At 38.3% G+C, this 26,543-nt stretch overlaps 1 protein-coding gene across 1 annotated transcript; it reads right to left on the reverse strand.

The window, feature by feature from the left end:
* Nucleotides 1–1,599: 1,599 nt before the first annotated feature.
* LOC118564450 (golgin subfamily A member 6-like protein 6) lies at nt 1,600–4,368 on the reverse strand. The gene is made up of 2 exons (XM_036142613.1): nt 3,189–4,368; nt 1,600–1,826 (listed from the first exon to the last, which is right to left on the reverse strand). Exon 1 carries the CDS (start codon nt 4,221–4,223, stop codon nt 3,201–3,203), a length of 1,023 nt encoding a protein of 340 aa, XP_035998506.1. The 5' UTR covers nt 4,224–4,368; the 3' UTR covers nt 1,600–1,826; nt 3,189–3,200.
* Nucleotides 4,369–26,543: the final 22,175 nt, after the last annotated feature.

Consider the following 26,543-nt stretch of genomic DNA (forward strand, 5'->3'; position numbering starts at 1 on the left):
GCACAGCGCAACCTGCCCAACCATAAAGGTGTCTGTTCAACCCATCAATCAGCGGTGCGCTCCGATCAGCACCTGGCACTCAGTGAGCCGGGCCGTGGTACACCATCACTTACCTGACTCCGCCAGATAGATTTGCTCCGCATATCCATCTGGAAACCTTCCGTTGAAGTAATTTTGGGAAGGGGCGAAAATACTGGTTAGCTGATTGGCCTATGTTGGTGATAGACGGGCCAAATGAACCAATCAGATTCGTCGTCGCTCTGTTACGAGCGACGACGAAAACACAACCACAAGCCAAGCTACTCTTGCTGCTGCAGGTAAAGGCTCGTTAGCTCAGCAAAGAAATACTCTGTAATTCCGATAAAACTTGCTCGATAGCCACGCTAACGCTAGTTTCATCGGCTGAAGCCGCCATGTTGTTTAGACTGAACTGTCGCGCTTCCCGTTGCGTCACACCTCAACCCGCCTCTGATTGGACGTTCGTTTGGTGAACGGCTCCAAATTTTCTTCAACGGAGAGTAGCCAGACTGATCTGCGAGTGAAACCTTGAAAGCTCGCGAGATCAGGATGGTCTCACGAGGCTACACCATCACACCCATAGACATAATATAAGAGTAGACGCGTCATTGGGCGGGTTCTGCCTATGCTGCGATGCGTCAGAGCGTTCGCCATCTTAAATGTGGCAAATCTGCAGCTTCTCAGTCACTTAAACAGTATCAGAGGGACTTTAATCTCTGAATATACTTTGTATTCGTAGTATTTTTTTGTAATATTACAAGTTTATTTTCGTATCCCTTTAGCTTCATTCTCCTGAATTTATTCTCCTAAAGAATAAAAATATTTAAAATAATCTAACCTGGCCCTATTACTCCAGGAGTGAAATAATTCTGCAAACTGTGATAATTCTGGAAATGTTCCCCCTTAATTGTCATAATATGATGTTTTTATCATAACATTATCACTTTTGTGTTTGTTTGTTTATTTTTACTTTATTGACCTAGGACTTTTTTTTTTCTCATATTATTAATTTTACCTCTTTAATACTCACCCAAAAAGTCTGTTCCTAAAGGTTCACATGTGACACGGTTTTATGAAATAATGAAGACCACAATGTTTAGATTTAACAAATTGATCCTTATATTCATAACACATACACACACAAATATATATATATATATATATATATATATATATATATATATATATATATATATAGAATAATTACAGAACTGTGTGTATAAAACCAGCAATAGCGGGAATTTATTTGTTGGGAGTTGTAATTGTTGTAGTTGTAGAGGCGATTGAATCTTTTTAAAAGATCAGCACTTTGTAGAAGCAAAATGAGCAATATTTCTGTTGCTTCGGTCGTTGGTCAGCTTTACCAGCAGGCTGAAGAGGAGGTGGCGCAATTAAGGAGGCAAATCCGAGCAAGGAGAAGATTGATGCGGCAGAGGAGGCTCAGAAGGCAGGCTTTGCTCACCCATCTATTGCCAACTGGTAGGCATTTTAAGATTGACAGTTTGCTTCCTACTTTTATCTTTAAAAAAAAACATTGAGGATGGTATTAAAAACATGATGAGGTTGAAATTGAAAATTCCACATCAGAATTGTCTGACACTTGTTGAGCGACATCAGGAGGTTTTCTATTGTCATGCTGATGTAATAGTATTCACAGAAAACGTCCAATTCTGTAGCAACATTTACAACAAAACAGGTCAAATTGAGTCAACGTAGAGATATTTAAATGCCTTTTTTTTTTAATCCCAAATAATTTAGATTGACGAACTGGTGATTAGGATCTGTCATCTTTAAGTGAAAGTAGTCACCTGAAAAAAAAAAAAAGGTTGTTTGAGTAGTTTTTGAGGCTAAAGAGTGTGACCAAAGTATATATTTCCATTTTCACCAGCAGACCAGAATAAGAGAAAAAATGACACAAAGCACAAAAAACATGTCATATAACTGATGTAAATGTGTAAAAACACTATACACGGATAGCATGCTGCTTTTATTTTGAAAAGTAGTCTCAGCCGTGACTGCTGTAATCCTTAGTGTTTGCGAGACCAACAAAATCAAGTGAGGGCTCACTTTACCGCAGTCCCCCACCCGCAGCGCGAGCCCAGCCCCGCTTCGCACCCCAGCCCGACCGACCCAGCCCTTAGAGCCAATCTTTATCCCGAAGTTACAGATTTGACTTGCCGACTTCCCTTAACCCCCAAATGGGACATCATATTATACTATTCCCAACAGACCCCCATTTTGATTTCTATTCTCTCTCTGCCACTATCTGTCTCTCAGAATAACTGACCCCCTCTCCTTCTGACCACCCCCTCAAGGCAATAAACCGCCCTGTTATTCTACCCAGCAACAGAGAGGGGAGACACCCCTACTAAGATATATTTTTTAATTCTCAACATAAGCCAGGTCAATAACGACCTTAAAGACTCCCCATTGCTAAGAGGTTGGACCTGTTTTGGTTGAATTTGCATGTTATCTACACCTTCACGAGGCCTTTGTTTAGCAGTACTATAAAGCTTGCAACTCCAAAGTACTCCAGACATTTTGAATTGAGAAAGCTTTCTGAATAGGAAGCGAAACATCTTCAAACTTCGGTAAAAAAAAAGTCCAGTTGTTTTATTTGCGGAACTTTTTTTGAACGACCACGACCTGGATGACTGAGAATCTTCACCAGCATAAGGCTAATTTCAGGTAAGGGCTTTTCTTTTTGTGGGAAAGCCGAAGTACTCGGAGGGAACCCAAGTTTTTGAAGAAGACTGCCTTTAACTAACATGGCTAATTTCATTGAAGGGTTGATTAAAAATGATGTAAAACAGTAAGTGAAGGGAGGTTTGAAGATAGTCTGCAGTGCACGCAATGCTTTCTGCATGCTAAATACCAATAACTAAGTCCTTCGCCAGCTAATCAAAGCATCTTTTCATCCGTCTTATAAATGAAGATTTGTTTTCATTTATAAGATCTTCTGTCTAAGATCGGCCATGAAGATCCTCTATGTGGCTGAAAATTTTTTGGCAGTTTTAAGGTTGAGGTTTTAATAGCGCTGCATTCCTCTGCCAACAACAAATATCTGAGGTCTGGTAACTCCAGGGGGGTTTTGATTGAATTGTGCCTTCTCTGTGAAAGTCTGTAACCCGGGGCAAGTGTTGGAGGTGGGTGAACATGTTAGGACTCACCTTTAGACGTGGTTAGTTAGGGGACATCCTGGGGGAAACTTCCTGTGACTCGCAGCTAGCTTTTCCCCCACTTGCTGCTAGCACCATCTTTTTTTCAGCTTCATGCCATCTGTCCATTTCAAATAAGCACCGCCTCATTTCCCTTTGAGACTCCTCCTTCCCCCTCTTCTCCTGCTGTTTGAGTGGTATTTGGGCATTCCACGCGTCAGTCAGATCCTTGTTAATTTTAACTTCTCTCTCCCTTTTTATCCTGCGATCGTTTGCTTCTGCTAAGTACTTATCCAGCATTTCTTTCCTTAGTTTTTTTTCTGCAAGAAGCTCTTTGGTTATGTTTTTCTTCCTTGTGTCTAACATTTGGTCATAAACGATTTTCTTACGATCTTTGACTTCATCAGGAATGTACTCCCTGCTGTTGTGTGCCAAAGTTTCACCTTTAGATTGGCTTTGGTCAGCCACCAAATCCGTCTTGTGTTTCCTCTTCTCAATTTGCTCAATTTGATGCACCTGGTGTGATTCAAGCAAAACTTCCTTCTTTTTCCTTTCAGCCACGTCGTTTTTTTCAGAGCTTGTCTGAAGGGCTGGCGTGTTTTCCAGTAACTTATTTACCGCAGCCAGATGTTTCATCTTTCTAACTTTGACTTTCCTCTCATATTCTCGTTGTTCAGCTGTTTTGATCCAGGCCAAGTCCGCATAATGCTGCCTATGAGCTGTTTTCCTTAGTATCTTGGCCAGATTCTCAGACACGATTCTTGTACAATGTTCGCGATATTTGAGCTTTTCTTGAAGCGTATTCCTTAGCTTGTTGGGTTTGCTTTGTGATTCCAACGGGATGCCATTAGCTTGATTGCCCACTCCTTGAGTGCTTCTCCCTGGCATTTTGGTTGGAGAGCAGGGCTGTTTGTTGTTTTCCATATAGGCTCTCTGGTTTCCAGGTGGATTCTTGAGCCTTTCTGTCACTCCCCTTTCAGAATGTTGTTTATTTTCCTGAGTCTGTTTTATCCTGGGAGGATTGCTGTGTAATTTCTTGTCTTCCATGTCTGTGTTTTTCTTTGTTTGGTCTGTCCTAGACTACGAAAGCTATCGCCCGAAGAGTATTTCCAAACTGAATGTAATTTTAGATTCTAGCTCATCTGGCCTGATGATGTTGTGACATCATCAGGCCATGATGTCACAACCTGCTTTGGTCACTCATGGAATGTTTGCTACGCACCGCCCACGCAACTTTGTGACATCATCAAGTTCTTTTTTTTTTGCTCCCTTTTTCCAAGGACACCTCGCACTACATTGCACTCCGGAAATGAAGGGGGCGCTAGTGATAATATTTCCTGTACCAGCGCTGTTATAATATTTATAATAATAATTATATTTATTATAAAAATAATAAATATTTTATTTAACAACACCTTTGATGACGCCCAAGAACACTTTTAACATTAAAAATTAAAATTAAACTGTAAAGAAATGGCTAAAAAACGTGTTATGTCACATGGTATGTATGTCACGTGGTATGTTCTTTTTTATTTTCAAATCTTTATTAAATCTTATTTTCGGATGTTAAAATTGCATTAGTAACAAACAGCCTAAAATAAACAACAATAAGGAATCATTATAGAGATGTATTTATCTATCATTGAACCCTTTCACAAACAAATGTCATAAAACGTAAATTAAATTAATAGTTTAGAGACAAATGTACCTCACATTGAGGACACATTTATCTAATTATCATACACGCACGCTTATCCCTGTAGTGGGATCGTTAGAGCTGCTGCGGTGGATCCTGGACAGATTCCCAGTCCATCGCAAATTAAGAAAACATTCCAAAAAGAAGAAAAAGAAAAAAGTGTAAAAAATAGAGGCTACTTTTTTTAAACTTCATTGAAACCCGATGCTTACGATCATCATGCTTATGATCAGCTGATCAAAAGTTTATGTAAAACAAACAGAATAAAAAATATCAAAAAAGTATTCAGAAAATGAGAAAGTAAAAGAGAAAGAATTGAAGAGAAAAGGGTGACAAAACTACAGTAGGGGAAAAAGAGAGTACAAGATAACAGCCTCGGAGTCTGCTTCAACACCTTCAGAGATATATATATATATATATATATATATATATATATATATAAAGAACAGCAAAGTCAATCAAAAAAGTCACAATCACAGGTACAGGCAACCGATACCTTTAGAACATAAAGGAAAAATACGTAGTATTATTTAAGTCAAGATGCCTGTGAAAAAAGCATGTCATCAACTATACAGACAGAGACGTTCAGTCAAAAGTGATCCTTTCTGAATCATCTCTACACAGTCAGCTATGATTTTAAACCTCTGCACAATCTTAAGCTCCATTGTTCAATGGAAGGAAAAAGCGCTGGGTTTCATGATGAAGCCTTCTTCTCTGTGTCAGACTGAATGATTTCCAGGTGGATCTCCTTGGCATGCCAATAATGTCAGTAAAACCATCAGGACCGTCCACATAAGTTTTGTTTTTCATCTAAGAAAAAGACTTTACCTTTCCAATATTTGTTCTCCCTTGAAAAAGTACAAATGAGTAGGTTGGTGGAGTAGGACAAAATGCTGTCTTTGAAGTTTTTCTTTTTTTTTTGTTAATTAAACCCTTTCTTGCAAATGCTGTCTTGTGGTTATTGGATTGCAGTCAGCGTGGAAGGGTCCTAATTTTGGTCTAGAAAGTGCTTGTTGAATCCTCTGGCAACACAGGGCAGTTTGTTTTGGCTCTACTACTTGAATCCTTAGTCATATTACTTCCACAAATTTTTAAGGAATTACATTTTTACAGACAGCTTAATGCATCAAGCATTGGCAATACAGGCACCTTGCAGAAGGCCTTGTTTGTTCAGTACAACAATCCTGCTATGACTAGCGACAGAAAGCCTTCTTGCCTTTCTGTCGGGGTGGGGTGTGTGTGGCAAAATGAATGCTTCACAGACAAACAAAATAAATCTGTATGCAGAGATTTTTAATTTTTTTTAGTTTTATGGTCTCAAACTGACCAACTGATCTCTAGTTTAATTGCAAATAATAATAATTTGCATAATCTACCTTAAATATCTACTTACTGTTTCTTCCTTGTAAAATTTAATACTCTACTTACAACTAGGTTAAGATTTACCAGCACAAAAGGAAAATATATAAAATGCACAAATCGAAAAAATGCACACCTAATTCTTCTATTTATTTGGAAATGACTACCATTTCTAAGATGTGCAGGCTGAACAGTACCATGGAGAAAGAACCCTTCAAATGCATCATTAGGAGCTTAACGCTAATATGACATAATGACTGCAGATAACATTCAGGATGGACCAGTTAATACCACTGTATTCCTGGGCTACTCATACATGAGGACAATAAAGATCAAATGAGTCTAGTTTTTTTGTCCATGACATAAGTTGTTGAAACAACAGTATATGGGACACTCATTGCTAATGAAACAGGCATCCAACCAGAACCTTGATATTATAGAAGTGACAAAAGAAATCAAACTTTACTGGATGAAAACTTACGTTAAACACAAAAGATATTAACAGAATGAATATATGACCTATGAAAGTACAGGAAAACACTACTGCACTAAATCCCTTCTAACACCTCGAAGTTTAACCAGTTAGCCCCACAATTTCTCCACATGAAACGTGATGCAGCGTACATTGTTATTTGCAACATAAAGAGCGAGGTGCACTGTAACGAGTGAAGGGCATCGTCTTGTCCTTATCTGAGATCCGGTTACAGGGGTAGACATCATGATTAGGTGTTCAAACCATCTCCACTAGGTCAAATCAATGTGGAGAAAAAGGCAGTCTATTCCAAAGTCCCTTTGGATTACTGAGGTCCTTACCTTTTTTCTGCTGCTGAGAAAGGTCACTGCATGAAGGGCCAAGAAAGGCCCCCTCGATATGGACCCGTCAGTTGTTGAGAGGAGGAGGAATCAAGGCTGGTTGCAGTATCAGCAGGGTGGCAGGTGAGACGACAAGGCCTGGGCATGCTGATTTTCATGAAATTAAGTTCTCCACTCTGTTTATGCACTTTGTTGAGTGTTTAACATATACATCTGATTTGTATGTCATTTGTATCCCTTCTGTGATGACATATCATAGAACTACTTGGGGTGAAACCGGCAATGTAAAGCATTCAGTCAAATTAGTCAGAAACCTCAGCATCCACATTAGCGCTTAGGGCTTGTGGATAATCAATGTCCTTCTGACTTAAACATTTAAGGTTGAACCCTTTGCAGCTGTAATGTTTCCTCTGACTGACTTGTTTTCCTGTGATTGCAAGTTCTTCACAGGGCTACCCCAAGACAAAAACAGGACAAGTAATGGACACAGATACAGCCAGACCTAAGGAGAATTTAGAGAGACACAAAGTTTTGGGCTGGGGTTAGGAAGCTGGCACACCCCAATGAACCCACACATGTTTGATGAGGACATGGAAACGCCATTCAGAAAGACCTCTAGCTGGGATTTGCATCATGATGCAGCCTATGCTTCTACAGTAAAATTATATTTATTTTCTAAACTTTGCTCATGCATCACAAAATCCTCTTTTTGTTAATTGTCTTTTTTTTCAGTTATCCATTGGAAAAGTAAAAAGGGTAACTCCCTTTGCTCCTCAATTTCTTAATGTTAATCATCATCTTCTTCCTAACCTGGTGAGATTTTCCACTCTTGGATAAGTTCGAAGCCAGATGGTGCTGAAGCGCTTAAACAGTTCTGACTGGCACTGCATCTGATTTGTTCTTATCTAGCTGTGAACAGCCTCACATGCTGCTAAAAATATTTGGGCCAGTGGTTCATGTCCGTTGATGCACAGGACATCTGACCTTTGGGAATAACGCCTCCCAGCCTTCTACTCTGCTGCGGATAGGCTACCCACCTCCAGTACTCGATGATGCAAGGCCTACTGTTAAACGAATGGAAAACTATTTTATGTAACTGTATAAACAACATATTTTGTGTTAATTTATTAGGTAGATAGTGCACAATAATGAAAAGGGTGAGACATGCTCAATAGTAGCGAAAAAGAAAGCAAACCATTCAAAAATGCCATTTCATATCGTGTACAACTGTGAATGGTATCTTTGGTTATCTGAAAACTGTGGGTGTTCACACTGGATGTGCTCATTGAACAATAAAAAATAAATCAGTGCATACAAAGCAGAGAAATATGAACAGAAATGTGGCCGTCTTCTGTAAATGATGTAGTGCAAAGCTCCGATACTGTCTGTTACTTCACTCGCTCTCCTCTCTGAGTCATAATAGTTGCTCTGATGCTAATGTTCCATATTATGTTCAAATTTTTCCTGGATGGCACAAAAGAGGGAACCAAAGCTAAATCGTATCAAGTTTTAACATTTCTATGTGCATTACATTTTCTAAGGATATAACTTAGTTTAAAGAAACAAATATGACAGTGACGAATGATCCTATCCATGGATTTTATTTCCTGTAAAGTATATATATATATATATATATATATATATATATATATATATATATATATATATATATATATATATATATATTTATATATATTTAATGTCAATGCTATGCAAAAAAAATGTATGCCTATAAAGTTGATTCTGATTAAGATATGAGCCACAAAGAAATAAAAATGCCTAAATCTTTTTTGAATAGATTTAATAATAATTAAAATGCCATTTTGATCAAAGCAAATGTAAATGAAGGAATAACAGAATAAAAACAAAGGATGAAGGAAATAAAACGTAAATAGTGATTTGATGTAGTTGTTCAACAATCAAATGTAAATCTTCTTTAAATCAATAGTTCTTATTTTTATTCTGGTTAAACTATATTACAGAAAATAATTGCCCTCCTTGTCCTTACACACATGGACTTGAGTGGCACCCCATACCCAATTCCTAGGGTTTAATATGATGTTGATCTACCCATAGCAGCTTCAACTCTTCTATGAAAGCTGTTCCCGAGGTTTAAGATAAGAAATTCCTCCCCATCCTTTCCCCTTCCCTGTCCCACAATGGGGAAATGTGGGCATGATAGCGGCAAAGACACAAACAGATACCATTTATAGTAATGAAAAAAGCTAATTTATCTAATCTATAGTTATAAAGTAACAGTAAATGAGTTTATCAGGTTTAATAGTATGTTTATGGGAATCTTTGACAATTCTTATAGAGATGTATTTGGGAGGTTAAACACTTAAGTTAAGGTACCGGAACGGATTTGCACTCTGCTCTTATTGATCCCCAATGTGTTTTTTCTGGATTGACGTAAGACTCTGTGAATGCCACACAAGTTCTACACTGAACTCACGTATCCATTTCTTCATGGAGCATTCTTTGTGCACTGGCACATTCTCATTGGATCAAGAAGGAGCCATCCCCAAGATCTTTTCACAAAGTCAAATGCTCCAAAATGTCTTAGCATGCTGAAGCATAACAGCTGCCTTTCACTGGATCTAATGTCTGAGGCCAGCTGTTGAAATACACCCCCAGATTATAATCCTCTCTGCACCGACCGTTACTCTCATATGTGCCAAACCCAGACAAATCTATTGGATTGCCACATCAATGTATGATGTGAAACTTCAGAGAGCATGTTTTTAACGTTGCTCTGGAGTTCAATGGTGGGGAGCTTTATGTCACTGCATCCGGTGATTTGCATCTCACTTAGTTATGTAAGGCTTGGATGCAGCTGATCGACCATGGAAACCAGTCAAGCCAAGGTTATTGGAGACTGATCCAAATGCAAACAGGAAGGCAAGAAGCAGTGGGTGACTTAAAAGGAGTTTAATAAATAAAAGCACAAAAAAAAACATACTGCTTGACTTGAGAGCAGCACCTTAACAACGTGGCAACAAACAGGCATAGACAGGTTGGTTAGTGTGAGCAGAACAGTATCAATCCAGAGAAGAGCCAGTGAGAAATGGGATCTTAAATAGCAGAGGAAACAGGTGGGAGGCCTGATTGTGACAACTAGGCAACTGGTGTAGTGAATGAGCTTAATTGGATGGTGGATTTGGCTGAGGGTAAAAAAACTAAATAAACATAGGGGAAACACAAACAGAGACCTATCAGGAATAATTTGCACAATATGAGGAACATCAGAATAAAATAGGAGATTAAAAGCATAACCTAATAAGGAAAACTCCAAACAATGATAAATGCTGGAATGAAAATTAAAGAAAGTGACACTTAAATAACAATAAAGTAAAAGAAAAAAATGCAAAAGAAAAAAGAAAAACAAAAACATACTTACCACAGGGCAAACTGACCACCGCCAGGCAATTCGTGTGAAGTGTCTTGCCCAAGGACACAACGACTGAGACGGTCAGAGTGGGGGATTGAGCCGGGAACCGCGCCAGTTGCAGGACAAACTCCCAAACTCATTGCCCTGGTCTTTTATGTTACTTTCATGTGAATCTGTTTTTGTTGCCTAACAACGGCTTTTAGCCTAGTAGCTTAGCATTTAAAAGTCTAATATTAACAATGCAAAAACAGAATGGGTCTTGCTTCATGATTGCTCTTCCATCAAAGCCCACCGAGCAAATTATTTTGCAAGATCCACTCTTGGTTTTCCTCCGGAGCGACCCCTGTCTTGCTTTCTATTTTTTGGCCTCTTCAGACATAGTTGTCCTCTTCTTGCTTCCCTCTGCCACAACAAATGTTGACTCGAGGATGAGAAAAGTTGAAGCATGTAAGGTTAGTGCTTGTGTTTAAGGGGAGCTCGGACTGACGTAAAGTGGCAATATTACCATATTGGGGCTCAATAAGCTCAATCTTTATATTACTGAAAGCTCTGAAATTCAGACTAACATTGACAGCCAAGTTGACAGTGCTGTGTTATACGGTATTAATTTGTTGTTTTCCTGAGTTAAATAAGAAGTCCCTTCATCATTAGCTCATTATGTCTTCTGAATTGTTTTGCTCAAATAAAGCACATCTGTGAGATCCTAAGAAATCCAATTCATAGGCTCAGGACAATAAACAATAATAGACAAACTCTTTACACACCCACAATTCTGAAATATTGTTATGTAAAGAACAATTCCACAAGGGACTTGCAATGATGAAATAAAAAAGAAAGAGTACAACAATCTGTTAAGGTGTCTTACAGATAGGGAGTTGATAGAAATATCTCTTTAAATCAGGTCCCCAAATGCCAGATTTTCACTAGATTTCATTACACAGTGCTTAGAACCCCAGCCAAGCATCTTGTTTTAAAAGGTATTAAAGGTAGCCTACTTTACTGCTGTTTGAGATAAACATGTTTGTTTTTATAATTAGCAGTTTGTTGAAGCTGATTCATTTTTTTTGTCTCATGGGTGTTAAGTAGGTTGCCAGAGCTGCAAGTTTTTTTTTCATACTCTACCAAATGTTTTTTTTTCCCATTTTTGTCATTAATAACTTCACAGTAGACCATTAGGCAGCATAGCTCCTTGTAAAGCTCTTTGCCCTTGTATCATGACTTTTACTGTGTTTTTTGTCTTCTAAGATATTCCACAAATGTAGAGGTAGTGACAGGGAGCCACGGACTGAAGAAGGGATAGGGGTTACAAAAAACAAAGGTGTCTAACAGGCCACTAATTGTCTTTTAAAATGATTTGACAATAGTATTTCTTTGTTAAGGACAATGCGAGCCCAATAACTCCAAAAGTAATGCAATGGTTGCATCCCTACAAGGACATGTGCATCTGTGTGTTTGCTTTTTTTGTATAATGCACACTGACACTACTCAGCTTGATTCAATTTAGTTATGGTTTGCAAAGGTTCACAATACCGCCGTACCTGTCATACCCATAAGTCAAAAACAATGAGAATAATATATCTCGATTGTTAGTAGACAATTAGTTTACCATGGATGTCCTTCAAAAACAGGGCTCTTTGTGTTTTTTGCAAGGATTGAGGGACCTGTTCTAAATAGAGCCATATTCTCTGTAGACTGTTCAGCACTGTGCAGGTTGTATTTTGACAAATATATGTACACTACTTATGCACTTAATTTTGTCATTGACTGAACTCATTTACACTGGATTGCCATAAGTATTTGCTTGCTCATCTACATTGTTGGGATCAGGTGTTCCAATCGCTTCCATGGCCACAGGTGTATAAAATCAAGCACCCGGGCATGCAGACTGTTTTTACAAACATTTGTGAAAGAATGGGTCGGTCCCAGGAGTTCAGTGAATTCCAGAGTGGAACTGTGATAGGATGCCACCTGTGCATCAAATCCAGTTGTGAAATTTCCTCGCTCCTAAATATTCCACAGTCAACTTTCAGATGTATTGTAAGAAAATACAAGTGTTTGGGAATGACAGCACCTCAGCCATTAAGTGGTGGGCCATGTAAACTGACGGAGCGGGGTCAGTGGATGCTGAAGCACATAGTGCGTAGAGGTTGCCAACTCTCCGCAGAGTCAATCACTACACACCGCCAAACTTCATGTGACCTTCAGATTAGCTCAAGAGCAGCGCAGAGAGCTTCAGGAATGGGTTTCCATGGTCAAGGAACTGCATCCAAGCCATAAATCACCAAGTGCAATGCAAGGAGTCGGATGAAGTGGTGTAAAGTACGCCGCCACTGGACTCCAGAGCAGTGGAGACGCATTCTCTGGAGTGCCAAATCACATTCTCTGGAGTGCCTCTCCATCTGGAAATCTGATGGACAAGTCTGTGTTTGGCGGTTGCCAGGAGAACGTTACTTGTATCACTGCATTGTGCCAAGAGATTGGTGGAGCGGGGGTTATGGTGTGGGGTTGTTTTTCAGGAGCTGGGCTTGGCCCCTCAGTTCCAATGAAAGGAACTCTGAAGCATACCAACACATTTTGGATAATTCCCTTCCTCTTCCAACATGACTGTGCACCAGTGCACAAAGCAAGGTCTATAAAGACATGGATGGCGTTTGGTGAGGATGAACCTGGCTGGCCTCCACTGATTCCTGACCTCAACCCAATAGAACACCTTTGGGATTAATTATAGCAGAGCCCGAGAGCCAGGCTTTCTTGTCCAACATCAGTATGTGACCTCATGCTTGTGGAACAATGGTGAAAAATGCCTATAAACAAATCCCTAAACCTTGTGGACAGCCTTGCCAAAAGAGTTGAAGCTGTTCTAGCTGCAAAGGGTGGACCAAAGTAATATTTAACCCCTATGGATTAGAAATAGGATATCACCTAAACTCATATGTGAGTAAAGGCATGTGAGCGAATATTTTTGCCAGTATAGTGTATCTCTGATTAATTTACCTGTGGCTGAATCTGCAAGAATTTTTCATCTGAGAGATTTAGCCCATAAAGATCACTCATGGTGATCTTTATGGGCTAAATCATCAAGATGCCTGCATTTATGAACCTCTGCCAGACGGAGCGCTTGCTCATCTGCCATGTTTTACTGCACGGGACAGTTCATGTAATTACAAATTTTCCCTGGTGTGTGGTGCAGAAACTCTTGGCCGTGCAGAGGGGCGTGGAAGCCAAAATGACGTAATGTGGGTGTGCAGAACTCACTGATACGTCATGCTTAAGTAGCTGTCTGCTTTCTTCAAGCAAGCAGCTTATTGGCCGACACATATAAGAAAAGCTTTTGTGTAGGCACACAAAAGCGAGAGAGTTAGCTGAGAGTTTCCCCACCCCGACATGCAGATACCGCTCATAGAGGATTTTAAGTTGAAAATATCCAGATTTTAAATGCAAGGTTTTAAAACCTTTAAATGGTAATTTAAAGCATTGAGGGGTTTCTTCATAACTTCAACTAGCATATTACCCAATAAAAAAAAAAAATCACAATTTTGCTAAAAATTTAAGATCTTTCTCGCTTTTATCATTTTGTGCTCTGCCAGCTTATTCCTAATTTTGCCGTGGTGCGTCACATTTTCTCTGAAATTATAGGTTTTCCTTTGTTTCCTCCATTTGTGCTCTTCTGACTTGTTCCTACATTTCCCATGGTGCATTACAGATGTTCAGTTGTGGGGTGTATTTTTATGTGTTTCTTTTACCTCGGAGATCGGAACGCACAAGACACAGATTACTTCATCTACGCCTGTTTGCATTCCAGTTTCCCCCCGTCAGACAGTAGGAAAAAAACATGGACACTGGCAATGTTTTTAAAACGATAACAATGACAATAAAGCTGTTCTATGTGGTATTTAGTGCAAATAAACTGAGCTGAAACATCTTGTTTGATGAACACAGAAAGGTAGCACTTGCAAGACTGGCTAAATGTTACATAAATAATAGAGAGCTGCTACAAACAGTAAGAGTATGAGGTTTTACTCAATATTGCTGCAAGTAGCAGCCATCATGAATGTCGATGTCGGGTACTATCCTGTTGCACTGACTCTCCGACACGTAGTACCGACTTTAGGGGCCGTTCCAGTTAAATTTTCCAACCCGGAGGTCATGAAACCCGACTACCGAGGACAATTGGAATGCACTATAACCCACACAATTCATTACACTGTCCCCCAGCATAATTCAAAAATGGCAAAACGGGGAGTAGAACACTTGTTATTGAATGTTTCCAAATATCTTTTGAAGTCTCTTGTATATTTTAATCTTTATATTATTGTCATTTTATGGTCATGTATTTAATAACAGCTACCATACTTTTTCACTATAACTCAAAATTAGTATATACTCACCTGATGGAGACTTGCCCAAGATAACTGTCCATTTGTCTATGCATGCCACAGCTGTGAAGTCCTTGGGTTTGTGGGTGATCTGTTTGTTTCCCTGGTTACTGCCTTTCGCAGCCACAGCCCCTGTTATCTCATAATCCGTAACAATTCATCTTTCCATTTGGTAAAGGTTACCAATTATTGTTTAATAGATAGTTTACACACTATAACCCACACAATTCATTACACTGTCCCCAGCATACTACAAAAATGGCCGGACAGGGTGGAGTAGAACACTCTGCAAACTGAGGGGGGTGGGGTGTGAAGAGCTCATTTGCATTTAAAGAGACCACACCAGAGCAAGTTGCTCTCAGACGCGCCTCAGAACAGGGGTGAATGAGAGCTTGTGGAGCTACAATATTGAGGAATTCAGACCTAAGCATTGCAGTTCCCCTTTATACAGACCACAAACAAATGATTTAAATGTTTAAATGAAGATTTAGAAACATTGTATGTCCCCTTTTATACAGTTTCCCCGCATACATATATTTAATGCCTTTCTTTCTCTTAATAACCCTCTTACATACAAATACATACCCTAGAGCTGTTTCCTGCCTCTTATCTGCAGGTTACATTTTTCCCATTCCCCCTCCATTAATATATGAAGGTCATCATGAATGGGTCTATGGGAGACGACTGGAATTGTATTTTCAGACAAAGACAATTATGCTGTGACAGGACACCCCCACTAGTGACACATTTACACACATATCACACACAGAGCTCATTCAGTGGTGATCATTCATCTCCTTTCATTTTCCCAACATCGAGTCATTCCATCTAATTCCATCTGCCATTCTCTCACACAGTCACTCCATCTGTCCTTCTCTGAGTCTCACTGACCGCTTCACTCATTAGCTTCTTAATCACAGTTGCCCACATGTGGAGAATACCAGTTCTTCAACAAAGGATACATTTATGTGGTCTAATTTAAACTATACCCAATATAAAAGCAGTGAAAATTTGTGCCCAATAAAATCTTTACATTAACTAGGGATTATATTTTTTTATAGCAATACCGTTGATTATGAACAATTGTATCTATTGCTCTACAAGTCAACATATTCTAAATTTCATTTAGTGGGTTGTGTCCACATATTACAGTTTGTTTCCAAATATCTTTTGAGGTCTCTCGTATATATCTGAATCTTCATATTATTGTCATTTTATGGTTAAGTATTTAAAAACAGCTAACGTACTTATCTTTTGATAATACTTTTAAAGAGGTTAAGCAGCTATCATGATATTTATAGCATGTTTGCTTTGTGCTGCATGTCTTAAAGACAGCCACTCTACTGTGTGAAATTTCCCTGTAAAGATCAGCTGGTAGATTTTTTGTTTTTTAACTCCACTCAAAATGAGCATGTAACTCCCCTGATGGAGACTACAACTGAAGATCATGTATAATTCATCTAACCATTTGGTAAATGTTACAAATTATTGCTAATAGAAAGTTCAAATACATTAAATCAGACAACATATTACTATGATGTACCCCGTTTATTTTTTCTTAATAGGCTGAACTTGACTGTTATGTGAACTTAATGTGGTTGGGGATAAATTACATTTTATATTTCACTGCTCTCTGAATTATGACCTAATAAATTATTTATTTAGGAAGATACAATAAAAAATCTAGATTTTTTTTTTCTGAGGTTGATTAAAGTAGATGCATTAAGTTCTTAAGCTATTTAATGAAGAAACTTTTGTTTTAGCAACATTTATTGAAAAAGCTTGGCAAAAACACTGGATTTTGTATCCTTTACAAAGTATGTTTATCATATACTTTAGTTCAGTCAGTGATGTGAATGCTCTTGATTTTGAAATATTCTTTAAATGATAAAAGCAGTTATGAACTAGTGATTTACAATGATTGTCAAAGGATACGGAACTGTCAAAAATGACACCCATGTTTTGGAGACTACTTTTCACAGTTGGAGTTAAAGAAGCAAGATGCTGCCTGATTACAGGAACTTTATCATCAGGGGAATTAATAAAGGTTTTAATTTTGTTTTCATTTAACTGGAGATAGTTGTTGTACAGCCACATTTTGAATTCTGACAAATATATATTACGTTCAGACAGCTTGTGCATCTCAGCAGGAGCAATACAGCTGGATATTGTCAGCATATAGATGGTAAGAAACATTTTTATGGCTTTTAGGATGTTCCCCAAAGGATACAAACACAACAAAAAGAGAATCTGACCTAAAACTGAACCTTGAGGTACTCCACAAGACAGTGGTGCACGTTCTGAGTAAACTTGGTACATAAAAACAGTAAGAGACCTGTCTGATAAGGAGGAAGAGAACCAGTTTAACACTCTGCCAACAAAACCTAACAACTCAGTCTGTGAACAAGAACAGTATGATCCATGGTGTCAAAAGCTGATGTCAAGTCGAATAAAACAAGCAAAGAGTAGTGTCTAGAGTCTGCCGCTATCAGTATGTCACAGGTAATTTTTAATAATGCCGACTCTGCAGAATGAATTTTTCTAAAACCAGATTGGAAAGTATCCATAATGCCCTTTTCATCCAAACAACAGTTTAGTTTTTCTACTTGCAGCCTTTTGAAGGATCTTCGATACAAATGGTAGCTTGGAGATTGGCCTGTAGCTTTAAGGTACAGAAGGATCCAAGTGTGGCTTTTTGAGTGGTGGACAGACAACAATTTTTTTAAAAGACTATGTACAAACCCAGAAGAACGAGTTCATCAGTTTCACAACAATAGGGCCAATGAAGTCAAATAAAGTAATTTTAATGTATCACAAAAGTGTTAATTGCCTTGTTTTTTTCCTGCCTAACTATATTGCAGTTATTTCTTTGGACAATGTATCTACTTTTAGGCTTGCCTATGGAGAGGCAAACAGATTAAAACATTTTGACAAAGAGGGGAAAATTATTTATTATGAATTTGATGGTGTGACTGTAATGATTTGCTGTGGCTGAATCCAATGTAAACTAGACACGGAGCTGATGCTGAAAGGGGTTTTATTAACAGAATTCAAGAGGCAAAAAGGCGGTCTTCAGGCAGGTAAACAGAACCAGGCTGGAACTAAACAAACTCAAAAACAGGAGGGCACAAAACAGTTCGGGCACAGACTGGCAGACAGGCAGGTTAGACATAAAATAACAGAGGCTGGAATGCTCTTACCAAACGGTTGTTGCTGAGTAGAAATTAGATCAGCTCCAGTGCCAGAAACGTTACAGTGACATGAAAAATATGAAATAATCTCAATAATTTTTAGTTAAGAGCATGAAACTGCAAAACAGTTTATATTTTATTATGAACACGCCTAATTTATTACATTAATCGGAATACTGTTGTTAGAATTTTCGCTTAAGGCTAACCCATTGCTCCAAAACAAAAGAATTTAAACCACAATTAATAGACCATGCTCTGGAAAACATGAGTAAAAAAATTAAATCTATTGTAAGTGACGATTTATATAAACATTTTCTGCTGCTTTCCATTCCTGGAAAGAATTATGTATATAACTGTATTAGTCTTTATAAAACACAGAGGCCATCTCTTCACACTGGAACACTGAATGGTTCTACAGTGTATCACAGTTTAAAATGAAAGTCATGTCAACAGTCTTCACTTTACGTTGAAAATATTTCTGAATTAGTGTCATCTCCCGAAGGTTAATGAATGACTTTAAGCAAGAATATAACATAAAAGGTGCCAAAGCTGAAAAGCTGTGCTATGATCTACAACATCTTAGCATTTATTGTGTATGGAGGATAATCCAAACTGAAACTACAGTGCTAAGCATTGGTGTTGTCGTGAGATTTTCCAGCTTTGCTAACACTTATGTACCATATTAGTTTCCATGCAAGCACTTTAACATTAAGTGATTGATGATGGGAGAGAAAAAAATATACTGTGTGAACAATAACATGTTTGTTTCTAATGTGTTGGGGAGAAAGACACACTGAATATCATTTACTCTAACATATCAAAGAGTGGCAGATAAATAGGATACGTCATTTGAAAGTTATGTAAATAATTACAAGGACTAAGAAGTAAAATCAGATGATAATAATGTGTTAAAAACACTGAATTTCTGGTCTCGAAAAAGCAGTAAGAACTGCAGTAAAAGCAGTTCATGTAAGCCAAACCCCAAGCCACTGTAACATTTACCGCGTTGGCATTTTGCTCAGAATTTGACAACAAAATTAGGAGCAAAACATTTGTCACTGTCAGTCCTCCACATGGCTTGTAAAACAATAAGTGGGATGTCATGTGGCTCCTTGAAGAATAATTACAACTGGGGAACATATCAGGCTTCTAAGTATAAATGTAGGCCTTAAATCTTTAGGTAAGTGAGAATGACTTTAACCACTCTCCCGGGTCCCAGTACCACACTGGGGGGAGGTGGAATTCCTTGGAAAAGATGTAAAAAGAGGAAACCCAAAGTGGCAAATTTTTAGCTCATCAACTGCACGGTTTAAGTTTGAACACGTAGACATTTGTGTTAAAAAAACATAGCATTGTATGCACCTCATGCTGCAACTGCTATCTATCTCACCATGATTGCACACACACACACACACACACACACACACACATATATATATATATATATATATATATATATATATATATATATATATAGCGAATGGGACCCATCCTGAATGGCTAAAGGAGAGCAGAACGGTCCTGATAACGAAAGACCCTCAGAAGGGGACGTCCCCTGCCAACTACTATGGGCTGATGGATCAACACATGATAGAGGCTATGAGTATCATGGAATCCCACAAGCAAATGGCAACCACAAAGAGGTCACAATTAAAGCAGTAACAGCCAAATACCTGCAACGAGTATGGCAAGTTCTCAGAAGTCAGCTCAATGGCAAGAACAAGGTCCAGGCAATCAACAGCTAGGCCTTGCCAATAATCACATACCTTGCTGGGGTAATAAGTTGGTCAAAGGAAGAAATCCAGACCACTGAAACCTACTAAACATGTATGGTGGATTCCACCCCAAATCCTGTATCCACAGGCTATACATGCCTAGTGAGCATCAGAGTCACCACTGAAGATGAAACATTCAAGCTCCAAGAATATGTCAGGAAGATGGCCTGAAGGGATGAAGCACTCATAAAATGAAAGCTGGAGGAGAAGTAACTGAAGGAACCATCGTGTGAGGAAAATCCCCTGCATGGGATGTACCAAAGACATATAGTTGAAGTGGCTGATATGACCAAATTCTTACAATGGCTAGATGGTTGGATTGAAGGACAGCACAGAAGCACTGATCACAGACCAATAGAGGCCCATATCAGGCAACACCCCAGGTGCAGGCTATGCACCGTAAACCATCCAGCATCTTACAGCAGGTTGCAAGATACTAGCAGGGAAGAAATACGTGGAACGCCATAACCAAGTGGCTGGTATAGTGTACAGAAACATCTGTTTAGAATACCAACTGGCAAAATGGGAGTCACCTTCCAAGGTGGTGGAGAATGATAGAGCTAAGATCCTGTGGGACTTCCAGATACAAACAAAGAAAATGGTAATGGACAACCAATTGGACATTGTGATCATTGATAAGCAGCAGACGACAGCCGTTGTGATTGATGTGGCCATCCCGACTGATGTAAACATCAGGAAAAAAAGAACGCGAGAAGCTGGAGAAATATTTATATATAATATAGACAACCTGATATAAGGTGTAATAACATTGGTCACAACACACTGAAATCACAGTATTTTACTCTTTAAATATCATTGTAAAACTATGCTTTTGTCTTCTTTTTTCTTTTTTTTTTTTGCTTGGTCTGGCATTCAGAGATGAGTCATTCTTTTCTACTATGGTCACATCTTCAGAGGCACACTGGACACACTGACTCTGTTTTGCATAGTAATTTGCTTGGCAAGACAAAAGTTCACTTAACATAAATGCATCTTCCTGACTTTCAAGTGGTATCCAGCTATGAGTCGAAACAGGTGCACCATCTGGCACAGCTTGAGACAACCAAACCTCCTCTCTTCTTCCAGCTGCTTTCCCAATAATACGCATCCATCGTGTTACCTCACAGCTTGGATCTTTAGCTCTATGTTCCTATAAAACTTTTCTTCTCATGTCTGACCCCTTTACAGTCCCAGGGTTTCTTGGTTGCTTGCTACTTCTGCCCATCCATATTTCATCTTCTTCACCTTCCTCTATCCCAAGAGTATGACTTTGTAAGCTTCAGCTGTGCTTTGTTGTTCAGATCTTGTGTTTATTTTAAAACAAGAACAAGGACTAAGGATGAGTTTCTTTCCAAAAAAGGCTGAATAATGACAAAAATAAGAATGTTTGTGGAGTTATAGTTGAGGAGATTTCCAAAGGTCTTTTAACAGGCTCACCTATCACAATCCCCCAAATAAACCTTCTCACCATTTTGTTTAATGAAGAGTGGATGAAGTGGATTTGGTTATTTGAGCCTGTTTTGTAATGATCAGCACTTCTGCTGTTGTTTTGTATGTGAACTACGCTGACTGTATATTCCTGCCTCAGTCTTTGTGTCTGTTTCTCTTTGTGCCAGATTCTCGAAAGCCATAGAGTGAGTGGACCATCCAGTGTTCTCTGTTACCGATCTGTCTTACCTTGTGGATTTTTGCCTGTTTGCCTTGCCCCTGTCGGACTCTTCTATTGGACTCTTCATCGATTATCGGGCCTGTCTTGTGACCAACCCTGCTTGCCTGTTCCCTCTGAAGCCTTCTGTTTGCCTTCTGCCAATTGTGTATGAACCAAGCCCGCATGCGGTCACCAAACGTGACCGCACGTTGAAATTCAGACAGCTAAACTTTTTTCAGTACTGGTGCTGCACTGTGATGAGTGAACAACCTTTTGCCACTGGAGTAGTACAATATTTATCTCAACCAGCACTATCCATCTCTTTGGGGTTGACTTCTCATCTCTGGTTCAGCTGAAGCCAAAACACAGAAAAAGAAAAGTCTACAGTCTAACACTAGTTGAAGAGAATTCATATCTTGAGTAAAAAAAAAGAAAGTGCTTAGTTCTTAATAATTTCTGTAGCTCCCTGTTTAAGATGTATACTTTACATTGACTGCAAAAATGCATTCCAGCCCCTGCTTACTCACCTGAACAGAATTTTGATTTCAGCTAAAGAATTTAAACTTTAATCCGGTACTCACAAAATGTCTCATTCTGTTACTTGATCCATTTGAATTATTATACTTTATCATCAGTTCTTCTAACATCCGCCTCAGACTTCCTCCTCATCTTTGTGTCTCCTCCCATCTTCCATGTCCCCCCGACCAAACATGTCAAATCTAGTCTCTTGCCTGTGTCTAACTAAAGTTGTGAGTTTGAATCATTTCAAATTGCACTTTTTTCCAGTTAGACTATACAATTAAAAACTGAAGTGAAAGAGTTGTCTTATACTGAAATATCAGTTAAAACGTTTTAGTGAAAAGATTATCCGCTAAAGTGAATTTGCGTTTTAAAACTTAGTTCTCAATAGTTGCATGTGTTTTTCATGAAAATAGCAACAGGCACCCATTGAAAAGTAGTCGCTTTCCCAACACGCAATTTTGCCAATGAAAGAGAAGCCAGAGCGACACGAAACCTGCAAGGGATGTGAAGCGACAGCTGTTGGAGCTGAAAAAGCTGAACATTTGTGTCTTGTTGTGCCACGACAGCCAATAAAGAAGTGAATGTGGCTGTGACGAGGGGTGAAGGACTGCAGTGGAGAAGAAGCAGATTTTATTCAACATGTAATAAAAGCTGAAAATAGTGGTCTGCCGCCACCCTGAGCTGTATGACTCAACCGATAATTACTTGAGAGAAGTGCAGAATGGACCAAGCCTGGAGACAGGTGATTGAGGAGGTTGGAGTGGTAGTTAAGTGAAAGCATCACTAGATAACGCCATTGTACTACTGCCTTTCTGACTTGTTTCCCACTGTGCAATTGTTTTCGCCTGTTGTGCTAATGGCCGGCGGTAGTGTCAGGCAAGCAAAAGAGGCTACATTGTGGCTACATTGTGGCTACATTGTGGCGCCATTCGCATTCGATGTGAACTTATACTGTGGTGTCTACTCTTAAACAAGCAGATTTGGAGCCAAACCAAGTAATCAAATATTAGAACATGAAACAAAACAACAAAGCGAGTAAAACTGGCCTTGAACTGAATAAAGGGGAACAAATGGCAAATATATCATATAGACTTCGTTTCACTGAAGACAAAAAAAACCCAACCTTTCACCCACACTCCTACATTTTTCCTAGATGCACAGCATATCATGCCACTGACATTTGAAGCAAAAAGAGAAGAGGGAAGAGCAGAATTCAAACAAGTGAAGCATTTATTTTGCTGACAGCCATCCAGCCATCTTTTCAAACACTGTTCAGGTGTGAAATGATAGTAGCTCAAGCTGAAATCCATCCTTCTGTGTATTCTCCTGGTTGGATCTGTGAGTGAAGGGTTAGGGTTATGGTCATCTCGTGTTTGCGCTTTTATATAAATATCATATAATTAATGCAAATCCCTCATAAGTACTGCCTCATTCTTCTTGTCTTGTCAATGGATGATTGTGAAACATTGCTGTTAGGTCATGATATTATATAAAAGATACATTTGATTAATTGATAGAGTTGTCAAGCCTAAATGGCATATCAATGTTTTAATTTGATGTGCCTGCATTCTTTAGTGTAAGTCAGAATGATGTCACTCTCTGAATTCCTGTTCAAATGTTATAGATGAACAATAGGGGATTTGCAAATTTAATCAAATTATCTTTCCATCAAGTCTCACCAACTCCCCTGTCCTTGCTGAAAAAAAGTGTTCACATAGCAATATGTTGACCCAACTATGTTTGCAGATGTAAATGATGTGTTCAGAGTGATGTGCAGCGTTAGTTTTCCTCCACACATGGATCTGTGAGTGATCCTCCACACATGGCATTTAATATGCAAGCCAAAAATGTTAGTCACAGTCTCAACCAGCCAGAGCTCCTTCTTCCACATTATTGTGTGTCCTCCACAGTGCTTGTGGTAAACTGCAAATGGGATTTCTCCTTCTCCAAGGTTACCGTAAAACTTTTTGCCGGTTCCATGATTAATGCAGTCATTGCTCGGGCAGTTTGGAGGGACCGATTTTGCAGTTTTGCCGTAGTCTTTCTATTTTTGGATGATGCATTGAATAGTGCTCCATGAGATGTTAAGAGTTTGGGATTTAACCTTATAACCTAACCCTGCTTTAAACTGTAAACACAGCTTTATCCGTTGCCTGTCGGGTATTTTTCCTTGGCCTTGTTGATCCTGTTATTTCACTAATGTTCTTGAACAAAACTCTGCCTGTCATAATGGTTGTAAGTGAGCCCCCTATTAAGGCAACAACTAAGAAATGTTTTATTATTATAAGTTTTAGTATTATTAAACCTTTTCACAGGTTGTCTTGTCAAGACATGAGCTTTAATGTAAAAAAAAAAGAAAAAAAAGTTTATTGACATAACAGTAAAGGTTAATGTTTCTCCCAGCTGTGTGTGTGTGTATATACCTGCACACAGCCCTGTGGATATGACACTGCAGTCTTCAATGAACAGCTGATTTTATAAGAGTGTAAATTACACACAAGTATACTATTTACTAATTGTGTGAAATCTGAATAAAATCAATTCCATTGGATTTTATTTTATTTAGCAGTGTTAATGGTAAAGGAGGTTGAATATAGATTAATGCTGCAATTTTCACTTTTTTATTTGTGAAAAAAAATTAAAACTATAAACTATTTTCCTTTCCCTCCAAATGCACTACTCTGTTCTGGTCGTGCACATCAAATTCTGATAGAATACCTTCAAGTCTCTTGTAGCAAAACAAAAGCCATTTCAAGGGTCATGAATATTTCTGCAAGGGACTGAATCTCAAACCAGAAGAGGATTTTTACAATCCATTCCAGATCTCATGACCAAGGATTGTTAACTAAATCCAAGTGCTATTTGTTGCAGAATTAAATACATATGAATTTTAATATCAGAAATCTGCATTGTGCATTCTTAAATAGTTATTTTGTTATTCTAACTAGTGTTGAAGGATATGTTTTAAGTAATTTAGATGGAGTCACAGGCTCTTCTCATCATCGTATCTATCAAATGTGTCATAGAAAGCATAAATACTCAGAAGTAATATTGTTTTAAAACTGAAATCAATGGAAATTTCAACAAAAGTAATGCAATACATGTCAAACAATAAACTAAGCTGTTTTGAGATTTGTAAGTTTAATACGGCTTATTTTTGCATTTACTTTAATATTTCAACTAGGAATTTGAATGTCTTTATGTCAGTAATGCAAAGAAATAGTGCAAGCTTTTCTCTTGTGGGTTGTATGTGAATCTTCATGCTGTCATTCATTTATATGGAAAACCAACACAAGCATTACATGAGTACATTGAACAGTTTAATAATATTAGAAGTATCTTCTGAAATAGAGAAAGTAAAACATAGTTACTGTGCCTCCGATACATTTTTTGAGGTGAGATTCTCTACACTAAAATGAAAATTTTGCTTTTTTCGGTTAACAGGATATGCCTCTATTGTGGCACTGCACATTAGAATTGTATGTGCTATTGTATTTAACTGAGGTAGTTTTCCTTTGAAAAACAATGTCAAGCTGAGGATTTTTTTTTAATACTACATGTACATCTCTGTATGTTTGGTGAGAACATATATACACTGCAGAAAACATCCAAAATATAGATTTGCTGGTGTTTGGAAAATGGTATCCAAAACAAGAGCAAAACAGGGGCATTTTAGTTTGGTGCATTACTTTGCTACCAAGACCAGGGTATGTATCTGAAAATTGCTTGAGGGACTGTGGGACCACTGGGCGAGTAAGTAGTGAAGCTAAATGTTCACACATTCTCAACAGTGGCAGCATGGTATTAAATGACAAGAATAAACTTTACATGCTAGTATAATGTTCTGCTCAAAAATGTGTTTTGTCAATCCACTTACATGAAAGATTTGAGGTACAAATGACATTTCCAAGTACTTTTTATAAAACTAATTCAAGTAGAAAAAATTCTCAGTAGTCATCTCAGTAGACACCTCAATATCAGAGTTTCACTGCAGATTAAGCTTGTTTATATCTGGATGGATGACTGTTAGCTCCGAGCACCACCAGTATATCTAACTGGATTCAGGCACAGTATTATGGAGATAGTAAATAAACTCTTACATTGAGCATTTGACAGTGGCTTAAAACTGGATTTTTGGTTAGGTGTTTTTAATAAATGATGTTTTTCATGTAGGCTTTTTAATAGTATTGAATTGTAATTATTGTAAGTACAAGAGCAGAAGTTACTCCAACTTGTGTTTGTATCTACTCCAGATATTAAATGCCCGTACACATGTAAAAGGAAGGAAACTTGCATTGTTGTGTTTGCTGTGTTCAAGTTTACCTCAATAACACAAAGCTGGCATTCAACTGATGTCAGTAAAGCAGGTTAAAAAAAAAATCAGCGATTAAAAAATTATCTATAACTATAATTATGTGCCAATTTTAATTCAGGTACTTTGGAGGATTTTTTCTCGTAATTTGCCTGTTTGAAGTCATGCCATAGCATATCAAAAAACTTAAATCCAAACTTTGGCTACACCACTCCAGAACCTTTTTTTTTTTTTTTTTTTTGAGGCATGCGGAGGTGGACTCGCTGGTGCGTGTCAGTGAGCAA

This window comes from Fundulus heteroclitus, chromosome 11, assembly GCF_011125445.2.
Source record: "Fundulus heteroclitus isolate FHET01 chromosome 11, MU-UCD_Fhet_4.1, whole genome shotgun sequence".
Taxonomy (NCBI): Eukaryota; Metazoa; Chordata; class Actinopteri; order Cyprinodontiformes; family Fundulidae; genus Fundulus; species Fundulus heteroclitus.